The 24,377-nt window shown below is 42.2% G+C and overlaps 2 protein-coding genes across 2 annotated transcripts; both read right to left on the bottom strand.

The window, feature by feature from the left end:
- Positions 1–4,918: 4,918 nt before the first annotated feature.
- LOC110988972 (cystatin-like) lies at positions 4,919–9,373 on the bottom strand. Its single transcript, XM_022253000.2, has 3 exons — positions 9,070–9,373; positions 6,619–6,729; positions 4,919–6,484 (listed from the first exon to the last, which is right to left on the bottom strand). The coding sequence occupies exons 1-3, from the start codon at positions 9,295–9,297 to the stop codon at positions 6,386–6,388; spliced, it is 438 nt and encodes a 145-aa protein (XP_022108692.1). The 5' UTR covers positions 9,298–9,373; the 3' UTR covers positions 4,919–6,385.
- Positions 9,374–10,042: 669 nt separating this feature from the next.
- On the bottom strand, positions 10,043–24,310 carry mus81 (MUS81 structure-specific endonuclease subunit). Its single transcript, XM_022252993.2, has 17 exons — positions 23,543–24,310; positions 22,084–22,213; positions 21,595–21,740; positions 21,287–21,385; positions 20,661–20,741; positions 19,894–19,982; positions 19,139–19,285; positions 18,242–18,408; positions 17,347–17,520; positions 16,371–16,869; positions 14,875–15,115; positions 14,557–14,673; positions 13,953–14,048; positions 12,837–12,962; positions 11,481–11,584; positions 10,990–11,073; positions 10,043–10,749 (listed from the first exon to the last, which is right to left on the bottom strand). The coding sequence occupies exons 1-17, from the start codon at positions 23,681–23,683 to the stop codon at positions 10,683–10,685; spliced, it is 2,508 nt and encodes an 835-aa protein (XP_022108685.2). The 5' UTR covers positions 23,684–24,310; the 3' UTR covers positions 10,043–10,682.
- Between the last annotated feature and the right edge of the window lie 67 nt (positions 24,311–24,377).

The following is a 24,377-nucleotide window of genomic DNA, read 5'->3' as shown; positions in this document are numbered from 1 at the left end:
TGTCAGTTGTGACACTGTCTCCTTAAAAAGATGAACAAAGAGACTGGATGTAGTAGAATTTCAAACTTTCAAAAACTCTGTTGGCACACCGATCCATCCTGATGAACATTAGAAATTCCACTACAGCCAGTATCTTTGTTCATCTTTGTAAATCCGTGTATTGAGTAAGCATCTGTCCAGTTTCCCTGAATTGCCCATTGATCATTTGCCCTTCTTTTAAAAAAAGGTAAAAGTACACTGCAAATACTAGGGTGTTACATTTAACACTCCGGTGTTATCAGAGGACTATACCAACACTTTTCAGTGGTGTTAAAATGTTCAGTTTTATTTCAACAATGTTGGTTTTAGTTTTAACACACTTCAATACACTTTAGCACGTGTAGGTGTATAAAGTAACACCAGCGGTGTTAAAGTAACTCCTTATTGTGTGGTTATCTGATAACACCAACAAGTGTTGTTTTTAACACTACAGTTTTTGCAGTGTACTGGTAAGGTATAGGTCCGGTGTTAGCGTAAGCAATCTACATGCTCCATCGCGCTGAGTTTCTCTTTCTAATCTGTGCATCCACCTTCTCCCCAAAGTCGTAGGAGTTGCCGTGCTGCTTGGCTCGTACTCTCTGCCGCTGCACCAGGCGGTGCTGGGCTCGAGCCAAGTCCTCGAAAGCCTTGGAGTCCGTGCCGCCGGCTGGGATGGAGTTGCGCCCTCGGTAAACTTTACACGCGTGGAAGGACTGCAGCGACTTGCTGATGACCCGCAGGTCGGTGGCGGTGACAGTGCTGAGCTTCCGTTGGGCGCGGCCGGCGGGGATTTGGCTCGAGCCTTGGTGCGAGGACGGCGGCTTGGAGCTCTTCTGCGGACTTCCAGGTGTCAGAGGATTCGTTCGTGTGGAGGCACAAGCATCTTTATATGGGATGGACGGCGTGGACGGGAAATCTTTCGCTGTATCTCTAGGGAAGAAAGTCGATTTTACAAGAGAATGGTTCATAACCCCCCGAGAAGTCTTATTGTTGTTTGTGGGAACATCTTCAATTTCTTGCAGCGCATTTGTATCGGTAACGGTTATCTTAGGTGGATTCGCACCATTTTCAATGGGGCGACCGTCGCCCCGTCCATGGTTGCCCTCGGACGGTTCGGTATTCAGTAACTTTTCACTGTCAGCGAAAGGGAGCAACTCAACAGTGATGTTTTCACACCATTTCTGGATCCTCTTCCTTATATCCGAGCTCCCTGTCTGCAGGTTTGCCAGGGTGGATATAGTCAACCGAGGCCGATCCTCGTCGGTATTTTTATCTTCTCCCGCTGCCGAGTTTGATTTCCCAATGGTGTCTGAGTTGATGGCAGGGCATCGATCGCTGGATAACACGCTTGGCAAACCCGAAGAATCTGGTGGTACTTTCTTTGACGATGAGGTTTTGATCAGCGGCAGTCTGTCAGGGCTTTGACCGGACTCGGAAAATTTAGAGACGGAGATTTTACGTGTCTTGCCCGGCCTTTTCTCTTCTGGAGTGGCACCTACTTTGGGGATAAGATCGGGGACAATTCCAGAAACCTTCTTGCCGCTGAAGACAGTTGCATCATCACTGCTGCCATCGGACTCACCATCGTCACCGACCCAAGCAAAAGGATCGCGCAGGGTGAAGGCGGGGAAGTGGTCGACTGGGGTGATGGGCTCCGACAGGCGCCTGCCGGGCTCGCTGTTCGGTTTGCGGCTGCCGTCGCCCCGTCCTCGGCGCTGTCCCAGGCTGTGTTTGCGGGTCCTGCCGACCCGAGGGCCCAGCGGACCACGTAGGTCCGCCAGGAAGTCGTGGAGCTCGATTTTCTCCCGATAGTGAGCGAGGAGGCTTGTCTGGAGCTCCTTCTGCAGCTTCTCCGTCTTCTTCTTCAGGTCCACCTCAGCTTTGAGGCTCGCGGACACCCTAGAGTCCACTTCCTGGAACGAGACGGAGTACGGGTCTTTGGCAAACCTCGAAGTCATACTACAGGGTTGTTCTCAAAAGACTAGGCTGAAATCATGATTCTCATCTCGTGATCCGTTTACCCATGCACCTCTAGATGTCAAGATTTCACGTGTGTTGCCACAAACGAGAGTCTATTGTGAGTGCAGAAGCGAATAGACACAAGTTTGTCCTAGAAAAACTGAACACCGAGCTACACTGACATAATATCCAGTATTCTGCCAGTCTTTCACCAAAATGCACCACGTACTCAGCTGCTCCCGACTTGGCTAATTTTCTTTGTTCTGCCGACCATGAACACGATTCTGCGACAAATCTGGACCTGGCTTAGGGGCGATGGAGATTATAATATAACGGGTTTCGGCAGGTACCGCTATACATCAGGATTACAAGCGCAACGGCAAAATAAATTCTTGTTCCCTTTTATTTTCATTCCATTCCAAAGAATAATTCAAATCCCAGAGTTGGCAACGTTAGCGGAGGGATTTTATAACTTAATTGCTACTATCCCGTTCAATAGACTAGCAATTAGTCAACTCCTCTTTTTTTTCATTTATGACAGATACAAAAAATGAATCGTTTCTGAGACAGTTTGTAGTGGAGAAATTGCATGATAAATACCGATAACAAGTTTATATTTTACTGAGTGCACAATGGAATGACCACAGGAGCTCAATCTTATCCAACAGGAAAACGCGTGTAATCCATGCGCAATCCCGTTGTAATCCCTACCCAAGGTTACATCTGCAATCTCTTTCCCTTTTGCAGATTCGTTCCACCTCGGGGTCCAGTAATGATAATCGCATCGCACATTCTTTATGTTTTTCCTCCTTTTTTCTTACACAAGTGCCTTTTTTAAAACACGATGAACATTGGTATACCGAGGTTTAACAGTTTTCTTGCGAAAAATCAGTGGGCATTTTCTTTTAAAGTTCTTTAAAGCAATAATATTGCTTGAGATGTAGATATGCAGACAATTGATTGGATCGCCACGGAAGAGATTCTATTCGACCACTAGAGGACCAATGAGGCTGTTAGGTAAAATTTTGTTCCTGGCGTCTAAAAGTATTCAACTATGTCCCAAATATTGTGTGCCTACCTTTCATTCTTTAGAAAAAAACATACACATATAAAATTGTTAACTATATAGTTCAGTGGTTGGTAAATAACCCTCCCCTCACCGGGGAATAGGTAGAAGGTTGGGGAGGTGGCTCATTATGTGGAATAAGGCTACGGCAGTGAAGGGACCGCGAATAGTGTACCCTTTCAGATTGGTTTGCGTACATAAAGAATGTGAATTGATCTGGTTTCCACGAATAATGTTAGTCATGCCTCACAATGCTCTCAGTCCAATCTTGCCGAATGATGGCGCTCTTTCTCAAGAAGCACCAGAGCCGTATTCTCTATGGGTACAGTACACTAATTCAAGCCCCATTGAAAACAGTGTAAAATCACCATTCTTCAGAGCTCAATAACATGCAAGCCAACATCCCTGGGGTGTCTCACACAAAAATTTAATTACTATTCGGTCATTAATCTTTCAGTTTCTTTTCAATTTTCGGGGGATTAACCAATTACATCTTTAATTATTCACCCAAAATAAAAAGTTCCAAAGTCAGCACGCAGCCATTTTTCAAATGGCAACCCTCTACTTTCTCGGTCCTTTGGGAAATTTTTGAACCGTATTTTTCATCCCTTCTGCCCTCAAATGGAAGCTAAAAGAACCAGGGACTTGATCCTGGCAAAGATTCACACGATCTCACCATTTTGGGGGTCAAATAATCCTTTCAAAAGATGCTGCGGGCGCACTTTTAATGCTAATGAGCTTGGCGGAAATTATTGCTTGAATTAGTGGACTGCACCCCTATACGGTTCTGAGAAGTACCAATTACATGTACTCTTCCATAGCTTATTATATAGCAAGTCCCAAGCAGAGCTAAAAACTTGGGCACAATCTAGTTAAGTCAGACAGTGGGCACCATGTAAAAGGGCCAAATCTGAGAGAACAAGGATAACTATGTGGAATAATGACCCGCCAATAGGAGGAGAATTCCCCTATTGTAACAGTAACCTTGCCCCTCTTCTAGTGCCAAAAATTGTAGGGGCGCCGGCGGATCCGGGAATAGGGGTGGGGGGCTTAGGGAGGGGTTCAGGAAAGTTTTGTTCGGACGGGGGGTAGTACATAATTATAAGTTGTCGCTATTGGTGGAAGCAGCCACGGCTGATTTCCCAATCCGTGTTTGATATCTTATTTTCTCTCTGTCCTCACGGCAATACGAGGACTAAGTGGCGGGGTGTCATTGTAAGAAACTGAGACTGCGACGTTTACAAACCTTAATTTTGGGCTGTTACATTAGCTACGAGTTATAAGACTGAGTAAACTTCAAGCAGTTGGGTCCTAGATTCAAACAATGTGAGGCTTTTCTTTGGATTATCCAACCATCGCAGCTAGTGGACAATATTACTGCTGATGAGCAGGAGGGTTGCACAGGAATGGGCCTTGAGTGGAAGGCCGTGTTCCGCCGCTTCTGCCTTACTCCCTCCAGGCTCCATGCCGTACATTCAGGAACAGCGGCGTAAATCTGTGCCGGATATTGGGGGGATGGGGAAGGGAGGGGGAATGACATGAAAATTTGAAAAGTGTGGGGGGGGGTTACACAATATAGAGGTCGATGTTTATATTAATGTACGTCTGTAATATGCACTCGGAATAGCATTTTTTTCATTGCTTTTCCTTTTTTGAGTGATATTGAATGCATTTAGTCGTTAGAAGTCTGCAAAAATTCTTCACAGTCCACTTTAATTTTTTGCTAACCACAAAAAGTGGGGGGATTCAATAGCCCATCCCCCCCAAAAAAGTGGGGGATATATATCCCCCCCCATCCCCAGGATTTAGGCCTATGACTCCTAATAATTTACACCAAGAAAATAAAATCAATGTCTATTTGCAACTAGTCACGCGTACCAATGCATAGTTCTAATGCAATTTCTTTATTATAAATCCAAAATACGTGTCAATAAAGATATAATTAAATGTATCTCTTGTTAAATATTTTCAAACACATGCATATATGACTTGAGAGATTAATTAGTTGATTTGTGCAATAGTGCAACTTGTGAAAGTAGATCTTTGGTGTAATAATTACAATGGAGAAAAACCCAAAATTGTGTGGAAACTGTGGACCAGTTGTCACCAATACCTTCTTCCCCAGTTTCCACGACACTGTACCATTTACACTGCACCGTGTGTCATGCTTTCATTATAAGTACATGTATATCATAATGGAGAGATCGCCATTCACTGCTCCAAAGTACATTACTATTCCTGCCTGTATGGCAGTGACTATGATAAGAAACAATGACACAATTACAGCTAGCTTCTACATACAGCCATTGCCGCCTGCAGTGATATGGTTAGTGTTTTCTTCACTCTCAAGGGACGCTTTGCTTTGAGGGCAAGGGCGGGTCAAAACCCAATGGGGGGGAGTCGAAACTTTTTATTAGAAGGGGGCCAAACATTTTGGGTTTTTGTACAACCTTATTGACACTTTTTACAAGCTTTTGGAAAAAATAATGAAATAGACAAAAACAAACACCTTTGTTATTTTTCCATTAACAAAAATCTGGGCTCTTTCTAAGAGCCATTTTTTTCACCTTTCCACCCCAGATCAGCCCATGTTTAAGGGAATGAAAAAACACATCCAAATTTTAACCGTCAAGAAAGGTTGGCAACATTGGGCCAGTAAGTCAAGAGAAATGATGGTTGTTAGTAGCAGTTTCAAGAAATCAATCAAAATAAAAGCAGAGCAAAGTTTTGATTCCTGGGAGCATTTAAGTTGGACACAACATGGTCAGGTTGCTGTGCTCTACTGGCAGGCATGTCCATCACACCACTCACGCTACAGCAAGCCACCATGCAACTCAGTACGTGAGATACAGTTATTTGAACTGACATGACCGTCTTCGACCACTGAAATTACCATATCCATGGGACAACGTGAAAAAACTGTGTGTCATCAATTAGTTCATTTGTACAGCAGACGATATATAAAAGTAGACAGAGTGTAAAAGCCTATCACACACAAACATTTTCACTGCGTACATGTTGTCATTATCCCCAACCCTAGATGTACGAAAATTTATATTGAATTTGGAAGAATTGGGACTAATGAGGTTAAGTAAGTATAATTTCTTTTTACAGAATATAAAATTGCACACAGTGAGAGAATACGAGAAACATGATATGCCATGTCTGTGGGAAGGACGCCTCTTTGGTAGAAGCACGCTGCACACAGTCACAGGCTCATATGCATGTGGAGCACGAAGCACATGACCAATCAAGAGAGAATAGCATAAACTTCAACATTGTTTCCCTGCCGGCCTGTCTCAAGAGTCTGCCCGGCCGGCCCCTCGAGGGAGCATTTCCTGTTTACTTCTGATGTGCGTTCTCACAGGAGAACTTCAACAGCTGGCGTGGATTCTCCTTGACCCACAGCCGCTCGTTGACAACAACATCGCAGATCTGCTTCTGTAAAACAAAATTTAAGAATCAACAACGACTGGTTGGCTGTTAATGGCAACAATAAAAATACAGCATTCAAAAGGCATACAAAATTAAACAATCCTGTTCAAAGGTGTTAGTTTCTTATCATTAACCCTCACCTCTGGTTTGTCCAACAATTTGCAGGAGTCCAGTTCCTCAATTGGGTCATTCTTTTTACACTCAGTCGGGGTCATTTCTATCGTCAGATAGTAGTTCATTCCTTCCACAACCTAATTATCAAAAAGTACTCATAAATATACAGAGGGTCGCATGTTTGGGTTTTTTTGTCCAAATTTTGCATTGTTAGAAAGAGTTCCAATAAGAAAGACCCGGGTACCAGCAGGACAGCTCCACAGAGTGCTTTCACAGTGTGCCTTCATGGGGACAGGCTAAACATTGTTCCTATTTGATTTGCATCCATGAGTTCAATGTTTTGTCATGTTTTGTAATTTCGTTATTAATGAATATGATGAAGATACATATCAAAATCTGCCCTCCATAAAGTATGACATTATCACAAAAACATGATTTAGGAAAAATTCCACAGGCCTATATGGACACTGCTTGAAACCCTGTACAAGAACCCGACGAGACTGATCTGAGGAAAGGTGTTTTCTAAGTGAATACCTCAACAGCCAATTTTCATTGCTAGATTTGACTGTTTAGGACATGTTATTGCTTTCAGATGGCCAGTACGAAACTGCAGGAAAAAAAATTAGTGGCCAATTCAGAAAGAGTTCCATATACAGACAGCACTTGATGCAGGCTTTTTGGAAGGTATAAAAATTTGGGGGGGGGATCAGAGTTTTCCATCCTTAGGTGATCAATTTTTGCAAAGCCACGGCGTGGGGTTCGGGGCCCGCTCAAAATTTTGGATTCCAGATGCTGTGTGGTGCAATCTTGGGGACTTTCCAGGCCACTTGCTTCTGAAATTTGGCCCCAAAGCTGCTAGCATTTACAAAGTGACAAGAAATGACAAGAAATTCAGTAAAATTGTGTTGCATATACAACAGTACTGTTTGGTTGGCCTCTCACATTTTGAGCTACCACATTAAGCAAAAGGAATCCAGACTACATGTACTTCATGATTATGCATGTGACCTTTGGCCAGTATTTATTTTCATGACAGTTAAACTAATTTAACATTGATTCCACAGCAATAACCTAAGAAAAAAATGCTAGTTTGCTAGTCTTATTTGTGTATGAGAAACAAAAGGCTGGGATCATCCTAGCTGGGAATGCCATTTGTTCCTATGGGTTAAGGTTTGTCATTTATACCAAATTCTGGAGGGTTTGAGTCACATATCGGTAGCCAGAAACCATCAGACCAATTTGCTGCAAATTCACACAACAGTACAATTCAGGTAGACTTCTTCATGTAATAGACTACAGTACCTAGAGGTCTGCCTCTGAAAACTTGCCAAATAAACTCTTTCTGTGATCTGATCTGTGGGTAAATTCACTCGAACTTCTATTAAACTCAGCTTGTCTGCAGTGTCTTTGTGGATGTGTAACACCATGAAGTGATTGAGTCACTTGTGTCATAGTAGCTGGCAAGTAAGACTTAATCCTGCGCAGTGCACTGTATGATCTTTCAATACGGACACACCATGACTGACTCAAAAAGGGCGATCTAAAGTTCACTGTTCTTGCGCTCGAACTGCAGAAACGTGACCCGCAAGAACATTGTGTCATCATGACGCCGGATAAGAACACACAACCCCTAGTATGTGCCGCGGCGCAACCACCTACCAGTACCAGGCCACCAGTCAGGGGTTGCCACGTTGGAGTGAGCATGGAGGAAGGAATAGACAGGAGTTTGAACGGCCCGCCAAGCCCCAACAGGATATTTACTGACCAATTAGTCTCCCTCACTGACCAATATTCCATCCTCCGTGGAGTGAGCTACTCGTGTTATCCCAGGGCGCAAGCAGGGACTATGCGTATACTGACTCCAGATAATGCGCACGCATCCTATCAAGCTACTAGGAGTAGCCGCTCGAATGTACCATGGGTTTACAACATTTACAAGAACAAGACGTAATTCGACATGACGTCCAAGACGAGAAAAGATGGCAGATGATCAAGACAAAACAAGCAAAGTCAGCATATTTAGTGTGCCTTTCCAAGCATTTTGAAAACTAGCCTTTTCTGAACAAACTTAGAAAAGATGCTGTGTAAATATCAGGTTTTTATTCTTTTGCGTCTCAAAAAAGTGGGGGGCCCATGCCCCCCCTCCCCGGTTCTGGCAGCCATGCTTGATGCCCCAGTGCATAAACCTATGAGGCTTGTCAGAAAAAAAAAAATTCTATAAAGTAAAATGCTTCGGAATTTTCTCAGCAAAATTTCAGTTATTAGGACATGCTAGTCACTTTAGGCCTACTGATTTAGAGCCTAACATTTTCACAGAAAATTAGTCATGTTAGTGTTGTCTGTATATCATGTATATAGAAAACTCTTTCCTTTAATTCTTTCTTAAGGACAACTTTGTGGATTTTACACCATAATTTCGCACGGACATGACAACTCTGGGCCCCTAGGCCTACAGCCTACAGCAGGCCTACGTGTACCTGTTTTTGCGCTTTGATGACATCTGTCATTCGTCTCACATACAAATCGTTCGACATTTTATTGAGTTCTTCCTCTGCGAAATGGGCCGCCCTGACCACTCCATCTTCGTCAACTCTTGCCGGTTCAGTCTCCCCAACCGAAACCACAGGGTTGACACAATTGACAAGGACTACTCCCAGTCCCACTGTCAGGAAGAGAAAGTGATAAGACATCTCGGCTGCTCGCATGAAAGTTGATCCGATACGGAATGAAATTGACGAGACTACATGTACGTCAGTATGTGGTGTGTGTGCGACTTCGATTAGCGACCAATCTATCCCTGGTGTATATATAAAATTCACGCAATAATCCTGGGAACCATACTCGTGTTTAATTTTTGTTTGTACGTGCTGCTCAAGGTTATCGTATCAGAAGTCAAACAACTTAGTTTCGCGTTTCGCATGGACCTTGAGGATTTTTTTCTCCTCCAGGTCTATGGTGAAACCAATGAGCTTTTGCATTATTATCGGTGCAACTGTTGTAATATGCATGTACAAACTTATTACTTCCTTTTATAGTTCTTACTGTTTCGAGAAATGCACATTTGAAAAAGGGCACTGACTGTTGGCGCAATACACTTTGGCGCGGTTAAGTAACTTTGTCCAAATTTTTGGCAAATATTAAAGTTTTGCCGAACAAGACAGACAGCAGAAAACTCAATTAATTAAAACGTGGTAATTATGGTTGTATGGTACTCGGGTTGAACTGCATTTTGAGAGTGCCTAAACATTTTAATTTTTTCAATATTTTGAGTCGTTTCTAAAACTCTTAAGTGATGGCAATTACAATTTGCACAGTGTATCCAAATTAAAATTTTAATACATAAAATATGAAATGTTCATTTTAAAATGGGGAAGGAAATCTTCTAATACGTATTCTACCCTACTGACACTAACAAAGGCAAATGAAGAGAGAGACACACACAATGATGAATTCAGCTTTGAATTTTTCACTTGCAAGTTTCTCTTTATCTACTGGTATTAAATAAATATTTCAAAAGTGTCCATAGTACATTACCATGAGCAACAGACGTACAATTTCCATGACAATGACAACCAGATGCAGGAGAACCATAATCAAGACTACTTTTATTTGTAGAACCGTTTGTGGGGGATAATATACTCACATTTCACCAAATCGTCTTAACCATTTCATGTTTAAAGCAATATTTTTCAATAAAAACTTTTCACTGCAATTTTTCAGTAAGAGCTTTACTGTGCAGACATGAGAATCTAGCCCAATCACCTTGGAAAATATACTCACTTAGCACGCAACTGAATGCATGTATTATGCCTATGGACTCCACAATAACAGAAGTACAGCGGTTTGGTAAATGGTATTCTCTTGGAAAGGGGCGTGGTTGGGGGGGAGGGATAGACCAAGTACATGTGTTTGAAGCTTTTACAAGGTTGGTTGTGCAAAGCTATTTCCTGGAAGCAACACAATTTCCGACCCTGCTACACAAGGATTGCTATGTCTATTTAGAATCCCATGTATTGATGATGTCACAATTTCCAATTGATCGATCGATGACAGCCCGCCAGTACATCAAAGGTCTGTCAGTTTGCTCTGATCATGACAGTGGTCCGTTGGTGCAGTAGAACATATGAATCAGCTTGCTGAGTACGGGGCCAACATTCCTGCAGTGGACAAATAATTACAAAAACAGTGAATTTTAACTCACTTCTATGCAAAAATTCTGAACATGTGCCTGGTTTAAAGCTACTCACAAACAAATGTCCAAATACCAAGCCCAAATAACTTATTAAAAAAATAGAAAACAATTAACCAAACAGCTGTAACGTACAAATAAAAATAGATTAACTTCCGTGCACACTGAATTAATGAAATATAAAAAAATGACTGATGCATCAAGTAACCTTTGAAGCTTTCCATATTTGATATGAGACAGCAGTTTCTCACGGTCTTTCTCCATAGCACAGGATTCGTATGCTCCAACCAAACTGCATCAAATTAAAGACAAGACAAGGATATTTAAATACACCAGCAACTTTCTCTTTCTATTTGAAAAGGAGACTGACAAAAAGGAGAGCAAGAACACTACTTTAAAGAACTGGCATCAAAAATGAGTCAGAAAAGAACATAATCAGTTGTGAGTTACAGGCTTGCAGGCCCGCTAAAGCAGTAAGCGAAATGAAACACAACTCCAGTGGAAACCCATTTCACTCATGTTGTTCAAGTGCACCTCAGCATGATGTGACACAAAGCAATTGGACAAGATAACCTGTGCTTAAAAGATTCTCTTGTGCCCCTACAGCAAACAGAATTTATGTCTGGGGTTTAAAGGGTAATTCCATAAAGATGGACGGATCTTTTTTGAAGACACGTTCTCGATGGAAGTTATCCTTACTCAGAAGGTGTTGGGTAGCGTCGAGTGATAGCCAAAGCTTTTTCAGCAGTCAGCCCACTGAATTGCAACAGCTGCTTTGCAAAGGTCTCTGTCACTGTTGTGTTCTGTATGAAAAAAAATGACAGGATTAAGACAAAGGAATGCAAACAAGAATCAGTGAGGTAGAAAGACAGGTACATTTACATCAACTAATTACACAAAGAAATTTTATTTTGAGAATTTGTTGTTACTGCAATTATAAATATGAATGCCATTTTAAACTAAAGGACATGAAAAAAAAATTGAAACTGCAAACATGCAGAAACATTTTTGTTTCTTTAAGGTGCCCAACAGATTTTATTCATGGGAAGCCATTTTCCATCTGGTTCCTTCCCTACTAAAAATGGCCGATTCAAACCAAGTGATTTTTCAGTTGGATTTAATTGGAATGAATTGGGTCCAATTGACCATCAATTGGTGCTCAGTTCGTTTCAGTTGGTATGTTTTCTCTCCCATTTGTTTTCCCCCTATCAAGTGGAGATTTCAAATGGGATGCAGTTGGTTTCAATTTGCATTTTTTTCTTTGCTATTTATTTTCCCCAATCAATTGGAATTTCAAATGGGAATCAAATAGTTCCAATTGGTATGCTTTCTCTGTTTCTTTTCTTGATCAATTGGACATTTCAAATGGGACGCAACTGGTTCCAATTGGTTTGTTTTCAGCTTGCTTCCCCCATCAAATGGATTTTTCAAATGGGACTCAATTGGTTTGAATTGGTGTTGAAATGGTTTCAATTGGTTCTTTGTTGGTTACAATTGGATTGTGAATTGGCATTCAAATGGGGTTAATTAGTTTGAAATGGTCCAACTGTGAAAAGGTCCAAATTTACTATTCGAACCAACTTAACCCAACTGCATTCCAATTGATTCCAAGCAAAAGCAATTGGTTTTTGAATTGGTTATTGAATTGGTAGGTGAACAGGATCCAATTGGTAAGTGAATTGGATTCAATGGGTAAGTGAATTGGATCCAATTGGTATGTAAATTGGATCCAATGGGTAACTTGAAGTGAATTGGTCTCAAGAGGTAAATGAATTGGACATTTTCGGTAGGGTTGAATCTACCAGATGTAATGTTATCTGTAAAATGGGGTGGTGCCAGTCTATTTGGGGTTCCAAGCCTCACTTTCAGTTTTTTAATGTGGCTTAGTACAATTAGATATAGCTTATCACAATTTTTACCTTTTTCTGAACAAAAGCCGAAATGAATTTGCACATTTATTTCGTCGCTGTTATTTTTACTCTCCGGCTCCCAAAATAGAAAGTGTTACCTGACTTTCAATTCAAGATGGCAGACACATGAATATAGTCGACTCACTTTATTCTTTACAGATGACTCATACACTTCTGAGAAAGTCATCAGTTTCTGTACTCGGTCCGTCACGCTTGGGTTGCTGGGGAGTTTCTCCAGGTCGTCACGGCAATAGGCCTCCAGGGTCTTGTTCTACAGGTTGAAAGTACAGTGTGAGAACATTGTGTGAGGTAACGGCTGGTTCTACACTAGTTCCTACTGCAGTCTTTGCAAAGTTATGGTTTAAACACTGTCTGCAGCTTTTCTGGAACTTGTATCACATCAAGCTTTCTAGGTCCTTATTCATAACGCTGCCCAGAGTTGAGATTTGCCAAGCACATTCGCTTGGCTGAACCCGGTTACCAGTCAAAATGATATGCCATGTGCACTGCTCTTGGCTGGCTCTCAGCTCTTTGTTTACTCAGCACGCAATTTTCGTTCAGCAATATTATCTGGCTCAGAAGCTTTTGGATGTTAGGTTTTTTACCAACTCCAATTAAGTCATCCAACTTGAGTTGAGATGAGCCCTCACTGCAAAGTAGAGATGGCTTCGTGGGAAGTTTTTTAACCGGGCTCATGCAGGTGCCTGGTGCTCACACAAAGATCATATCTTCAAAGAGAAACTGGCTGCACGCGCTTAGTGCATTCACTATCAAACGAGCATGCACCTGTGCACTCATGCCGTGAGTTCCCAGCAAGGACAGTCTTTGCCGTGTCAAAACACACACTCTTTTCTTCCTACTCGGAGCAGATGTTCACGTGAGGACAGATCAAGAACCACATTTTTGGGGAGGGAAAATATGTTTTTCAGATGGTCCCAAAAATGTTCAGAATTTCTGTTGCGAAACCTGTTCTGGAGTTTCTGAGGGGTAACACTAAATTTGGAGGCTCTTATAATGCTTTCAGGAAGAGGAGAAATGAAATCACCCCCAAAATTGCCTCTCTCATTGCACCTTTTAGGGAGACCACAACCCCCCACTGGTCCTGCTTGGATCTGACAAAGTAGCCACATCCCATCGCAATCACATCACAAAAACATTTCAACAAGAGAGAACACCATCTTTTCCATTACAACTACCCTTCAAAAACTTTGTTTCGGGTACTGAGTGTTGTGCAAGACTTGGAGCTTGGACACAGTCATACCGAGTAATGCCCTTGAAGGTATCTAGTCATGATGGTGAGATAGGCGGCTGATTCTTTGATGTCACGAGTGTGTTTTACAAAGAAACCATCGACCACCTGTGCATACAGACAGAAAATGAAACGGATGGGTTAGAAATCATTTACAGCTGAAAACGGTTTGGTGGACTGCATGATGATGCACAATGGTATCAGTGTTAGTGTCTATCAACACTAAGTGTGTTCAAAAACTAACAAAAGCCCCCCTCTGTACAGAATCTCCACAGAATGATCACCCATTGATGCTGCCATGGCTGCAAAGCCAAATAAGTCATCAGCTCAGAGAAATCAACATATCAAGAGACCTAGTCAAATTTCAGTCTTGAGTGTCAGCTCTGAAAGGCCAGTGCACAGGGTCACTCAAAATGTGCAGGCATGCACATGTCACAGGGTTGTTTGCAAATGGGCTTAAAAACAAGATAATCACCTTATTACAATAGAGAATTCTACTTTCAATAGGAGCTGTCACACCCCAATGAATATTTGCTATAAATAAAAAGTGTTGTTCCGTTTATAGTCTTAAACACCACTCAAATGGTTGATTTCAATGAAAGACGCCGTTACCAACCTGTGTGTTGATGGTTGCTTGTCTGAGTGTTGAGGCCGGAATGCTCAGATGATCAATTGAGCCAAAGTCCTCAATTAGATAGATGGGTTGGCGCAGACCAGACTGCTTGAGGCGAAACTGAAACAGAATATTGGAAAATCGAATAAGACTGTACTGAAACGTCAAGGTAACTCGCTCAACCACATTGGTGGCTCTGTTTTGATAATTTTAAAAATGAATCTGTAAACTTCGAAAAGAACCGTTGTGCTTGTCTTAAAAGCATTTCTAAGTATGAGGGCTACACAGGGGGCAGAATTACATCAGTGATAACAACCTTACCTTCTGCTCCTTGAATCGGCCGTCTGTTATGCTGCAGCACAGGTCGTCCATCCTCTTTCTCTCCACCACGTAGTCTAGCGCCACCTCCCTGGCAGCGGGCATCTGCAGCATGCCGGGGACGGGCACCCGCTTCTCCCTGGCTATCCAGAGGAAGTCGCCCACCTGGAGCTTCCTCACATCCAGAGTCACGCCGTTCTTCTGCAGTTCGGGCAGGAGCAGCTGCTTTCTGCTTTTTGCCGAGCTGTGTATACATCCGTCCAAGTGACAAAATAGAAAAGTGACCTTGACAAATGGCACAGCAGATATCGAACAAAATAGAGATACACTGTATGTGTTCAATGGGCGATGCTGAAGGTAGCCAGTGCTGTGGAACCTGTCAGCCAATGCCAATGATTGTTTAGGGTAGCCGCCAACACAACGTTGAAACGCAAGAGATGCTAATGCCTCTTGACCCGACTGACTAAAGTAATACTGACTAGCTAATGCATAACCAGTGGCAAGACACACAGCACAATTAGCAAAACCAAACAACAGAGAGTTTAGAAGAGAGACCACTCAAAAACGATGATGAACAGATGACTTTGAGATTTTGATCTTATTCTCTTCACAAGTGATTTGCAGTAATGAAACGCAGTGAAGCATATACAAAACTTTACAATTCACTGATGGGACTGTGCATCATTGACTCAATGTTGGCAGAGAAATAACCTTCTGATCCCTACAAATTTACCTGGGTTTGAGAAGGTTTTTGCAAATTTCAGGAAATTACAGGCAAGCCAGTATTCCTCACAACAAACTTTTAAGTTCAAATATAAGAAAATGTGCCACTGGTTTCTGCCATGGTGGTGGATTTAGAAATTTGGAGGATTCAGATAGGCTCCAAGTAAAAAAAAAGCCAAGGGAGGAATGAAGGCTAACGACCTCACATGAAAAGGCAGGGCCTCTTAAACCCTGAAAGAGCTGGTGGGAAGGATCCTCAACAAAAATCTTTATCAATCTTCTCCAATAACGTTGAAAAGCTCCCCTTCATGCCGAACTTCCTGGCAGTTTTTGCCAGTAACACCTAATGATCGTTTTGGGCACAAGTTCATAAAAACCAGACATGCCATTCTCGTGAAATGCCATTTTTTCTCAGACTGGCCCAAAATGTTAACTTTTTAATGTGCTCAATTCACACAATCTGATACAGACTGCCAACCAGATGTATAAGTTGACCGTAACAACAAAACCCTAAGTCCGACTGAATAAAAAACTTCAGAAATCTATTGTACTTATAATTAACGTCTTTAAATGTATGCCCAGCTTCAAAAAAGATCTGGTACGGGGAAGTCAAGGTCTTGGGGAGGGCGGATTCTGCTGTGGCTGTTTTAGGGCGTGCAAAAAAAAAAAAAAAAAACCGAGACAAAGAATTGGAGAGGTTAGTCATTATATGCTTACAGGTCTTGTGGCATTACACACTATTTCAATACGTTGTATTGTGTAATTAAGTGGCTTACCCTCCTGCAGTTTCGCAGTTGTCAACGCACAGCACAATGTCAAAGGTACCCGGCTGCAGCACATACAGAGGTACAAGGGGTTCCTTCGAGCTTGCCAAGTTCCTGCCGTCACTGTCTTGACTGTTTGAGCCTTGCAAAGATCCTGCTCTGTCCGATAAACTTGATATGGACGACAAGGTAGAGGTACAGCTGGTTTGTGAGTTGAGTTTGCTGGACTCAGAGTTTCTAAGCGCACTGTTCACAATGTCCGTGGCGAGATTCAGTCTGTCAGATGACGACGTTGGGATCAGGTCAGGTGACGCTCGGTAACACTGGCTATCGGATTTTGTTGTGGGGTAGCTACTTGACATCGAGACAGAGGAGGCAGTGCTGAGCAGAGAATCTGCTTGTTTGTCCTTGCGGGCTGGCCGTTGTGTCTTCTTTTTTGGTGGGCCAGTGGGATTCGACAAGGAGGACGGAAGGCTTGGAAGGGGGTCATCATGCCTTAAACTTGATACGGCTTCAGGAAACAGGAACACAGTAAACAATTACAGTTGGTTCTCACCACACTCTCGGAGATTTTGCTTTTGTGAGACGCACACTTCAGTCCATTTTGAACTGTTTACCATAAGTAACCAAAGTGTATTACTTTAATAAGGCCAAACTCATCAGAGCTACAGTTGCACACCATTAAGCAAAGCATGCACAGCAGAAATCAAGAGGACTAGTCAAATGCTTCAGCTACAGAAGAACAAAGCTCATCAGTATGTCAAAATGAGTAATACACTTATGTGAAGGACTCCACATGCTCTTTATAAAAGGTATGGAAACTGATTGACCTACATACGTACAAAAACTTTAGGACTCATATTGTGGGAACTTGTCAGATATTCAACAATGTAATGGAATGTTTGAGTGCAAATGGAAAACAGTGCTCCCATTTGCGATCAGGAAAAGAAAACAAGAGCATGCCTCTGGAATAAAAATGAATGTGTACCCCAGCTGGTAGATGAAGCTGGAACGGAACAATATTCAGCGGCGTCATCATTGTGCAGATAGGCAAAGATCATGCCTCCCTCTACTTGCATTGTGTAGTCGCGCTTGTATCGCACTCCTGACCTCTTCAGCGCAGCCTCGTTGGCTTTGATGAGAAACCCGATGGATATTTCGTCTGGTCGGAAAGACAAAAGATGAAGCGTGAGCAAGAACAGTTGCTGCACTTTTGGTGCAGGCATTTTCAGCCCAGCAGGAAACTTCCAAATCATGTCTATAAATTGGAACTATGCAGTAACCTAACAGCACACTATTTCTAATCTTTCAATGACTATCAGGCCCTGTGTAATGTAACAAAGAGCTGAAATTGATAAAAGGGTCCTGCAGATTAATCCCAAACCTCCAAGTGGATTTTTAAATTAGTTTTGGAATTTTTGGCCCTGCCCGACATGTAGTAAAACACTGTATACTCAGTGTTTACCCCAAAGGCTTGGGAAAAAAAACACAAGCATACTCACAATTAATTAACATCTACCCGGTACAAATCTATCCTTAGAAATAGTGGATTTTGAAAGATATGTGGGGTTAAAGTTACCGATTAATGATTTATTCCCTGAACTCCCATAGTTGATATAAAGTCTAGATGTGGCTCGGTGTACAATCATTCATATCATAGAAGTACATGTAGTAAAATCCAAACACTTTTCAGTTTTAGCTTGTGTTTAGCTGCAAACACACTGTCTTTTCTTATTTCTGCTCTCATGGTCATCATTATTGACTCATCATTTCACTATTATCATCAAACGATATAAAGAAAGCAACTCATCACAATGCCACTGTAAATCTTCCGATCTTCTGAGCTGTCTATCCGGAGATTCTATATCAAAGAACATACGCACCATCAACGGTAACGGCAGCGTCATCCTTAGCAACCACCTGGTTGCCGTGGTCATCGACGTACCAGTACTCCAACTTATCACCCTGTGTGGGTAGGGGTGCGTCATGGTATGTGGCAAGGGAGGTGGCATTAGGTGGTGGTGCAGTGGTGGGGAGATTGGTGTTAGATCTGTTAAACACAGAATAAAATTGAAATTTTTCAAGATTGGCCTTTATAAAATATACACGTCAAAAACTACTCTTTTGGGGTAAACTTCATAAAAACAGTACAACGGTGTCAAAAACTGACACGAAATTTAAGCATGTGCACTCGAATTTTATGCATGTGAACTCGTGTGTTAATTTGTGGAAATGAAAATCACAGAACTGTAAACTGTCGGCATGAGGTGTGCCCATAAGTACCACTTTGTGTCAATTTGTGATATTGGTGACAATGTCAGACAAAAGCCTTTAGAAGCAATTGCTGCCATCAAGCATTTTTTCCCAAAGACAATGAGGGGCATGCGGCCTAGTGGTTAGTAGCTTCCAATCATAGGATTGGGGGCTCAAATCCAGCTGCTGGCAATATGTTGAGATTTTGGGCATTTCGCTTTACGCCTACTGCCTCTCTCCGTCCAGGGGTGCCTGTGAAGGATATAAGGTTATTATGTTTAGCTGTTTTCTGCCTGATATGGCAGCATTGGGCTTGTATACTCCCCAAGGAGTTGAGATGGTCTATGCAATTTTTGTACGTTGGAGCCTAATGAGCAGGGATAATGTGCACCTGATAAATGCTTTGATATCATTATTATTATTCCAACATAACACGGTATAGAAGCAACTACGTAAATCTGGAAAACAATTAGACAGCAGGGTTGGCGACTTTTAAGAACAAGAGCAAGTTCAGAGAATCCAGTAACCTTGGTGCCTCTTTTCTCTTCTTTGATTGACCGGCTGAAGCAGTGGGCTGGACTGTAGAACTTCTACCACTTGTGTGCTGTCTAAATTGTGCCTCCACCAATTCCAGCTTGCGAGCCAGTTGGCATCCGCCATCAGTGATGCTGTACCTAAACCCAAATGAAAGTGAAATCCTAACAATTGGCAGAGGGAGGGTCTTGTAAACTGCGAAAGTTTGAAAGTATAATGAGGAGTACATTGTATGTGTAACAATTGTTCCTGAACTACTAAGGCACTTCCAACCACGTTGGACTCATAAGTGTTTCAGGAATACATGTACGTCTTGAGAGGTGAGTTGCGACTACGCATTGGACTCCTGTACTAATGACGCCACACTCTGTTTACATGTGTGCTTTCTCGTGATGCCTGGGCCCCCACAGGCTCCATAGGAAAGTGCACATGTGAACAAAGTGTGACGTCATCAGTATATAAGCCTATTACTCTACACAACATACACTTTCTGTGCTACATATGAATGAGCTAAGCAGAAAAGAACACCAACAACAAGTGCAAAGTCGGCCAATTAGCCAATGTGGTAATCAGTTGAGCATGCAAAAACATGACACAGTCACTTATGAACTGGAAAGTTGCCAAAAAGGGGAGCAACTGCCAATGCAGATTGGTCAAGAAAGGTGTGATGTCATAATCATTCATGTGCCTGTGTGTATTTTAATCTGTCTTCCTCTTGAGATGAAAGTCTTTGCCTATTTCCACTTACCTGGCTGGGCTGCCTTCCTTGGAGACGTAGCCTTTGGTTATCATGGTGCTCATGGATGACCATGCAGTGTAGTGAGACCCAGGATCCGGCTGGACAAAGACGAAAACAAAGTAGAGAGCTTCTAAGACTGCCAAGTAATATGACGTGGGACATGGAATTTTTCCACATCAAAGGAAGCATTGCACTTCAGACAAACTGAGGGTGCCATGCATTCTCTGGGGGGAAAATATTTTTTCCTTACACTGCCATGGGTCCAAAAGATAAAGCCTATGACTCATCCAACAAGATTAGGCCTATATCATTGCAGTGTAACCTTGGACTTCTGTGAGTCCTTTTAACAACCAGAAAAAAAATGTGTTGACCATGGTAAGAAATACTCTTTTATTCTTTAACTTGTGTCATTGCAACATCTTGCTAGACACTTGTGCGCAAAGAAAATAATCTATCGCATGAATATGTCAAGCAAGCTCTGACTACCTGAAAATTTCAGTCTCTTTGTTGAAGAAGGCACCGTGCAAAACATTCTAAGTAATGTGAGCACCTCGATATGACTCAACTGTTAACCTGAGCACGCTCCCGTATTAACACAAACTCAAGAATACTTTCCTAGAATCACTTCTGATTTTTTTTAAAAACACTCGGTGCTCTCTCTGGGGACTTAACCTGGAGTAGGATACACCACTGGCCAGTCCTTCCTGGAGAACAATAAACTTTTCCCAACTTGGGAAATCGTGCAAAGAAATATTTAACAAGAGGTACCGCCTTACTAATGTGAAGGATTTCTCGCTTAATGGCTGGGCTTCTCTCTGCAGTTCATTCTTCAGCATGAAGCCTCTACTTGTAGGCTTCTGAAATACAATAATTCAACATCAGATCTTCAGCTCCTTGTAGTGACATATTCACATGAAAATTTATCACTTTTGGCAATTACAGTATTTTCGTGGTAAAAATCATCCGCACAAGATTGAACTTACATTTTATACGCCTTCTTATATTTCTGAACGCTTTTTTCCAACAATATTATCAAATTTTGGAAAAAGGTTTTTTTTTTCAACAATTCTTATTGCAAAAACTTAAGTCCCACAGAGGTTTAAATCAAACACAAATCGGCAGTCGTTTGTTTTTTTTTGTCAACATCTGACTCATATCCACAGAGTGGGTTCAATAATTTGGCTAAAGTTTCAGTCACCTAAAGCAAACTTTAGAGATGAGTCTCCTCAAAAACAAGTCAGATAAAATACACGACAGCAACTTGCCAACTTTCACGTCCTGTTAGCATCAGTCACGATAAAGTGTTTCCATATGATCGTGTATCGTTGGAAACTGATCGGCGATGCTCTCGTCGATATGGATACCAGGATTTTAATTTAGAGTACATTTAGTTTAGACAAACCTTATACTCCCGGTACAGTGTAAGGATCAGAGCATATGGACCCGATCTGTAGATCGGCACGTACTCCCTTGGGCCTCGATTTGACAGACGCCTCTTTCTCTGCAAATAAGGTGGAATTGTTTGAGTGGGGCAATTCTTATTTTTGCTTTTAGAGTTAGCATCTTCTCGTCAAAAGGTTAGAGATGAACTAGACTGTAAAACTGAAGTGGACACCTTGAGACAAAGTGTGGGTTTTGCCAACAAGGTGCTGGTTGATCAAACCCACTGTCAAGACATGAATACAGAGGGGGGTTCCCCACTTTGCTCACCGTTTTGTCCCCTTGGGCACTGTCGTCTGGGAGTGGGGGAACTACAAGCAGGTCATCACTTCTCCACGATGCAGGAGGAGGAAGAGATGACACTGAATTTCTTGCACCATTGCCAGGAATGTCAGAGGAAGATGATGACAGCTCTCCTGGCAAAGATAGAGAGACCTTCCCAAAAATCATTTATGGTCAGAGGTCTACTATTATTTTTAAGATAACAGGCCAAAAATCTGTTGACCTACTTGTATAATCATAAAGCTCATTCTTGACATTCATGAAAAGATTCACATCACTTCAAATGGGTTTTACATTCCTGTGAAAAAAACCAGGACACATACCATAATTTTTGGTTACAAATTTCCACAGGATGGCTCTTGGCTATGATAATTTCAGCTTAGAATTTTGCCAGCCAGCACCAATTACCCTGCTTAGGTTTTTCACCTGGGGTGCAGTAATTGTCAAGATACAAAAAGTAGATTGCACATGTCTCACCATTTTCCTCAACATGTTTGGCCAGCTTATGATCCAGCATGTTGCAGATCTTGTCTCCAAAGTGATCCAGTATCTTGGCTTCCTTTCCCGTCTTCAGCTCCATGGGGTACTTCTTGAGTGCTTGGAGTGCCTGAAAAGTCACGTCACATGTATAAGTTAACAAATCCCCAAAATGGTCCCTGGTCAATGTAGCCTATCAGGATAGTATTTATCTCTGGTTTCCTTTAATAGCATGAAACAACTCCAGATTTGAAACTTGATTAAAGGAAAAATATGCCAAACAAAAAAATCAGGCAAACCTCATTCGCATTTAATTAAATATTTCTGCACCTCAGAGTGAAGCTGAGTGATTTTCTTTTGAAACCTTAGACTGAAATGGGTGCTGTCACTAGAAATAAGGGGCTCCTCTCTAAAACCCATAGTTCCAGCAGTGGTCCTTAAACTGTCTGATGCACCCAGCTTAGGATTAAATGAGATTCCAATGATGATAAGGTTTACTCACATTTAGGAAGAAAAGAGATATTTCCATTTCAAATTGGAATTGCACTTGTCTTCGAGCTCAAAGTTGCCATCTTGTTTAAATAGCAATTTGAACTTTATGTTAATGTCCTGGGAGAAGACGACATCCCAAAAATACATGCCGTGTCAGCACATGCGCACCAACGACTGTTTTCTGAACTATACACATTTAGACTAGAAGCTACTCGTGACCACATTGAGTTGTACAGTTGTACGTTGCACTACTCAGGAAACAGTCGGCATATGCCGACGCTCACGGCTATATGCATTTTGTGAATGGTCAGCTAGCCAGGCATGCAGCCAGTGAGTTGTGACATCATCTTCAGACACATTAGCATACCAGTTTGAACCGCTGAATAAAAAAGAAGATGGCTACTTTGACTTGAGCTCTAAAACAACAGCGTTTCTGATTTGAAGGGTAAATTTCTCTATTTTTCCCATAGGCCTATACACATATGAGTAAACCTTACTGTCATCATAGGTAAATAGGAATCTCCGATTCTCAATCCTTAGCCAGGCACATTGGCCAGTTTAAGGACCATTTTGGAGGTGAATTCGGAGGATTTTGATTCAGGGTGACTGCAAGCAAAATGTATTTTGAGTGCAATGATTTTATGGAGCAAAAGTATATGGAAGGTAGGCTAGCCCACTTGGACTCTACTATCGCCAGACCACGTCCAAATGTCAAAAAAGGCAATGTGTAACTGTACAGTCACCAGGTCCTAACGTCAAGATGTTGATGTTTTTATTTGTTCCATCGTGTTTGTAAGACTGTGCATGCATTAAGCCCACCAATGACTGCGCCCTTGCCCCGACGGCACGGACGGAGTAGGCCATGGAGGTAGAATGTGATTCTACCTCCATGAGTAGGCCTAGTGACTTTTGAGTTCTCGAACAGTCATGGCACTAGTATGACTAGGTCCAACCATGGAGGAATTACCTTGCCGAAGGCATATTGAGTCTTCTTTCCTTGACTTGCTGCTTCGTCTCTCCACTCAGAAAGCCATTTAACAAACAATGGATTCGGACACGGGTCCACTTTCTTCTTCCTCTTTTTGGGCGCAGGTTCGCTGCTCGCCATTTTTTCGTGTGAAATTTTCGTAAAATGGCGCTCCAAGTCTGATGCCTTGTATGTTCACATTGTTAATGCAAGAATCGAGCAGCCGGCCAAGCAGAGCCAGACTAACATGCGTTCAACACGGTACTGCACGCATTAAATGCTAAAACCATGGAGAACCCATCCCTGTTAAAACCAATTAATTTTTGTTTGCCTGCGGTGCCATCTCCACTGATGACCCAATCCATTCTCCCTTTCCGACTTCAAAGTTTTTAGCTCTATTTAAAAACCTATTTTAACAGCAGCTTCTAACTGTATGCTACCGACAGAAAGATGAAAGTATTGTCATTCAAATTGAAATATTAAAAGCCCGTAGGCCTATAAGTAGAGCTAGAGGGCGGCAGTTATCTGCATGCTGCGGGGGCTCCCTTATAACCAGCACACAACCATGGGTAAACGTTTTAGCGGCTTCGTTTCTAGGTGTCGAGGTCCCGGGAAGGGAGCACATGGAATGGTGTGCACAGCCGGTGCACACCACACAGAACTGAATGCAAACTACACGTATTAACCGACGCGATTTCGAAATTCCAAAGGGCACCGCACATAGGGCACAGACTTCGGGAAGTCTTCGGCTGCTCGTGGGGGGGGGGGGTAACTTACGCCACTCGGAAGGGATACCGGTAGTTGCCTGTGGTTTAATTTCCTAAAAATGATTTAG

Source organism: Acanthaster planci, linkage group LG01 (genome assembly GCF_054643075.1).
Source record: "Acanthaster planci isolate LZ-2023a linkage group LG01, COTS_SCS, whole genome shotgun sequence".
Taxonomy (NCBI): domain Eukaryota; kingdom Metazoa; phylum Echinodermata; class Asteroidea; order Valvatida; family Acanthasteridae; genus Acanthaster; species Acanthaster planci.
The sequence above is the reverse complement of the archived record's forward strand: the minus strand, read 5'-3'. Positions and strand labels throughout refer to the sequence as shown.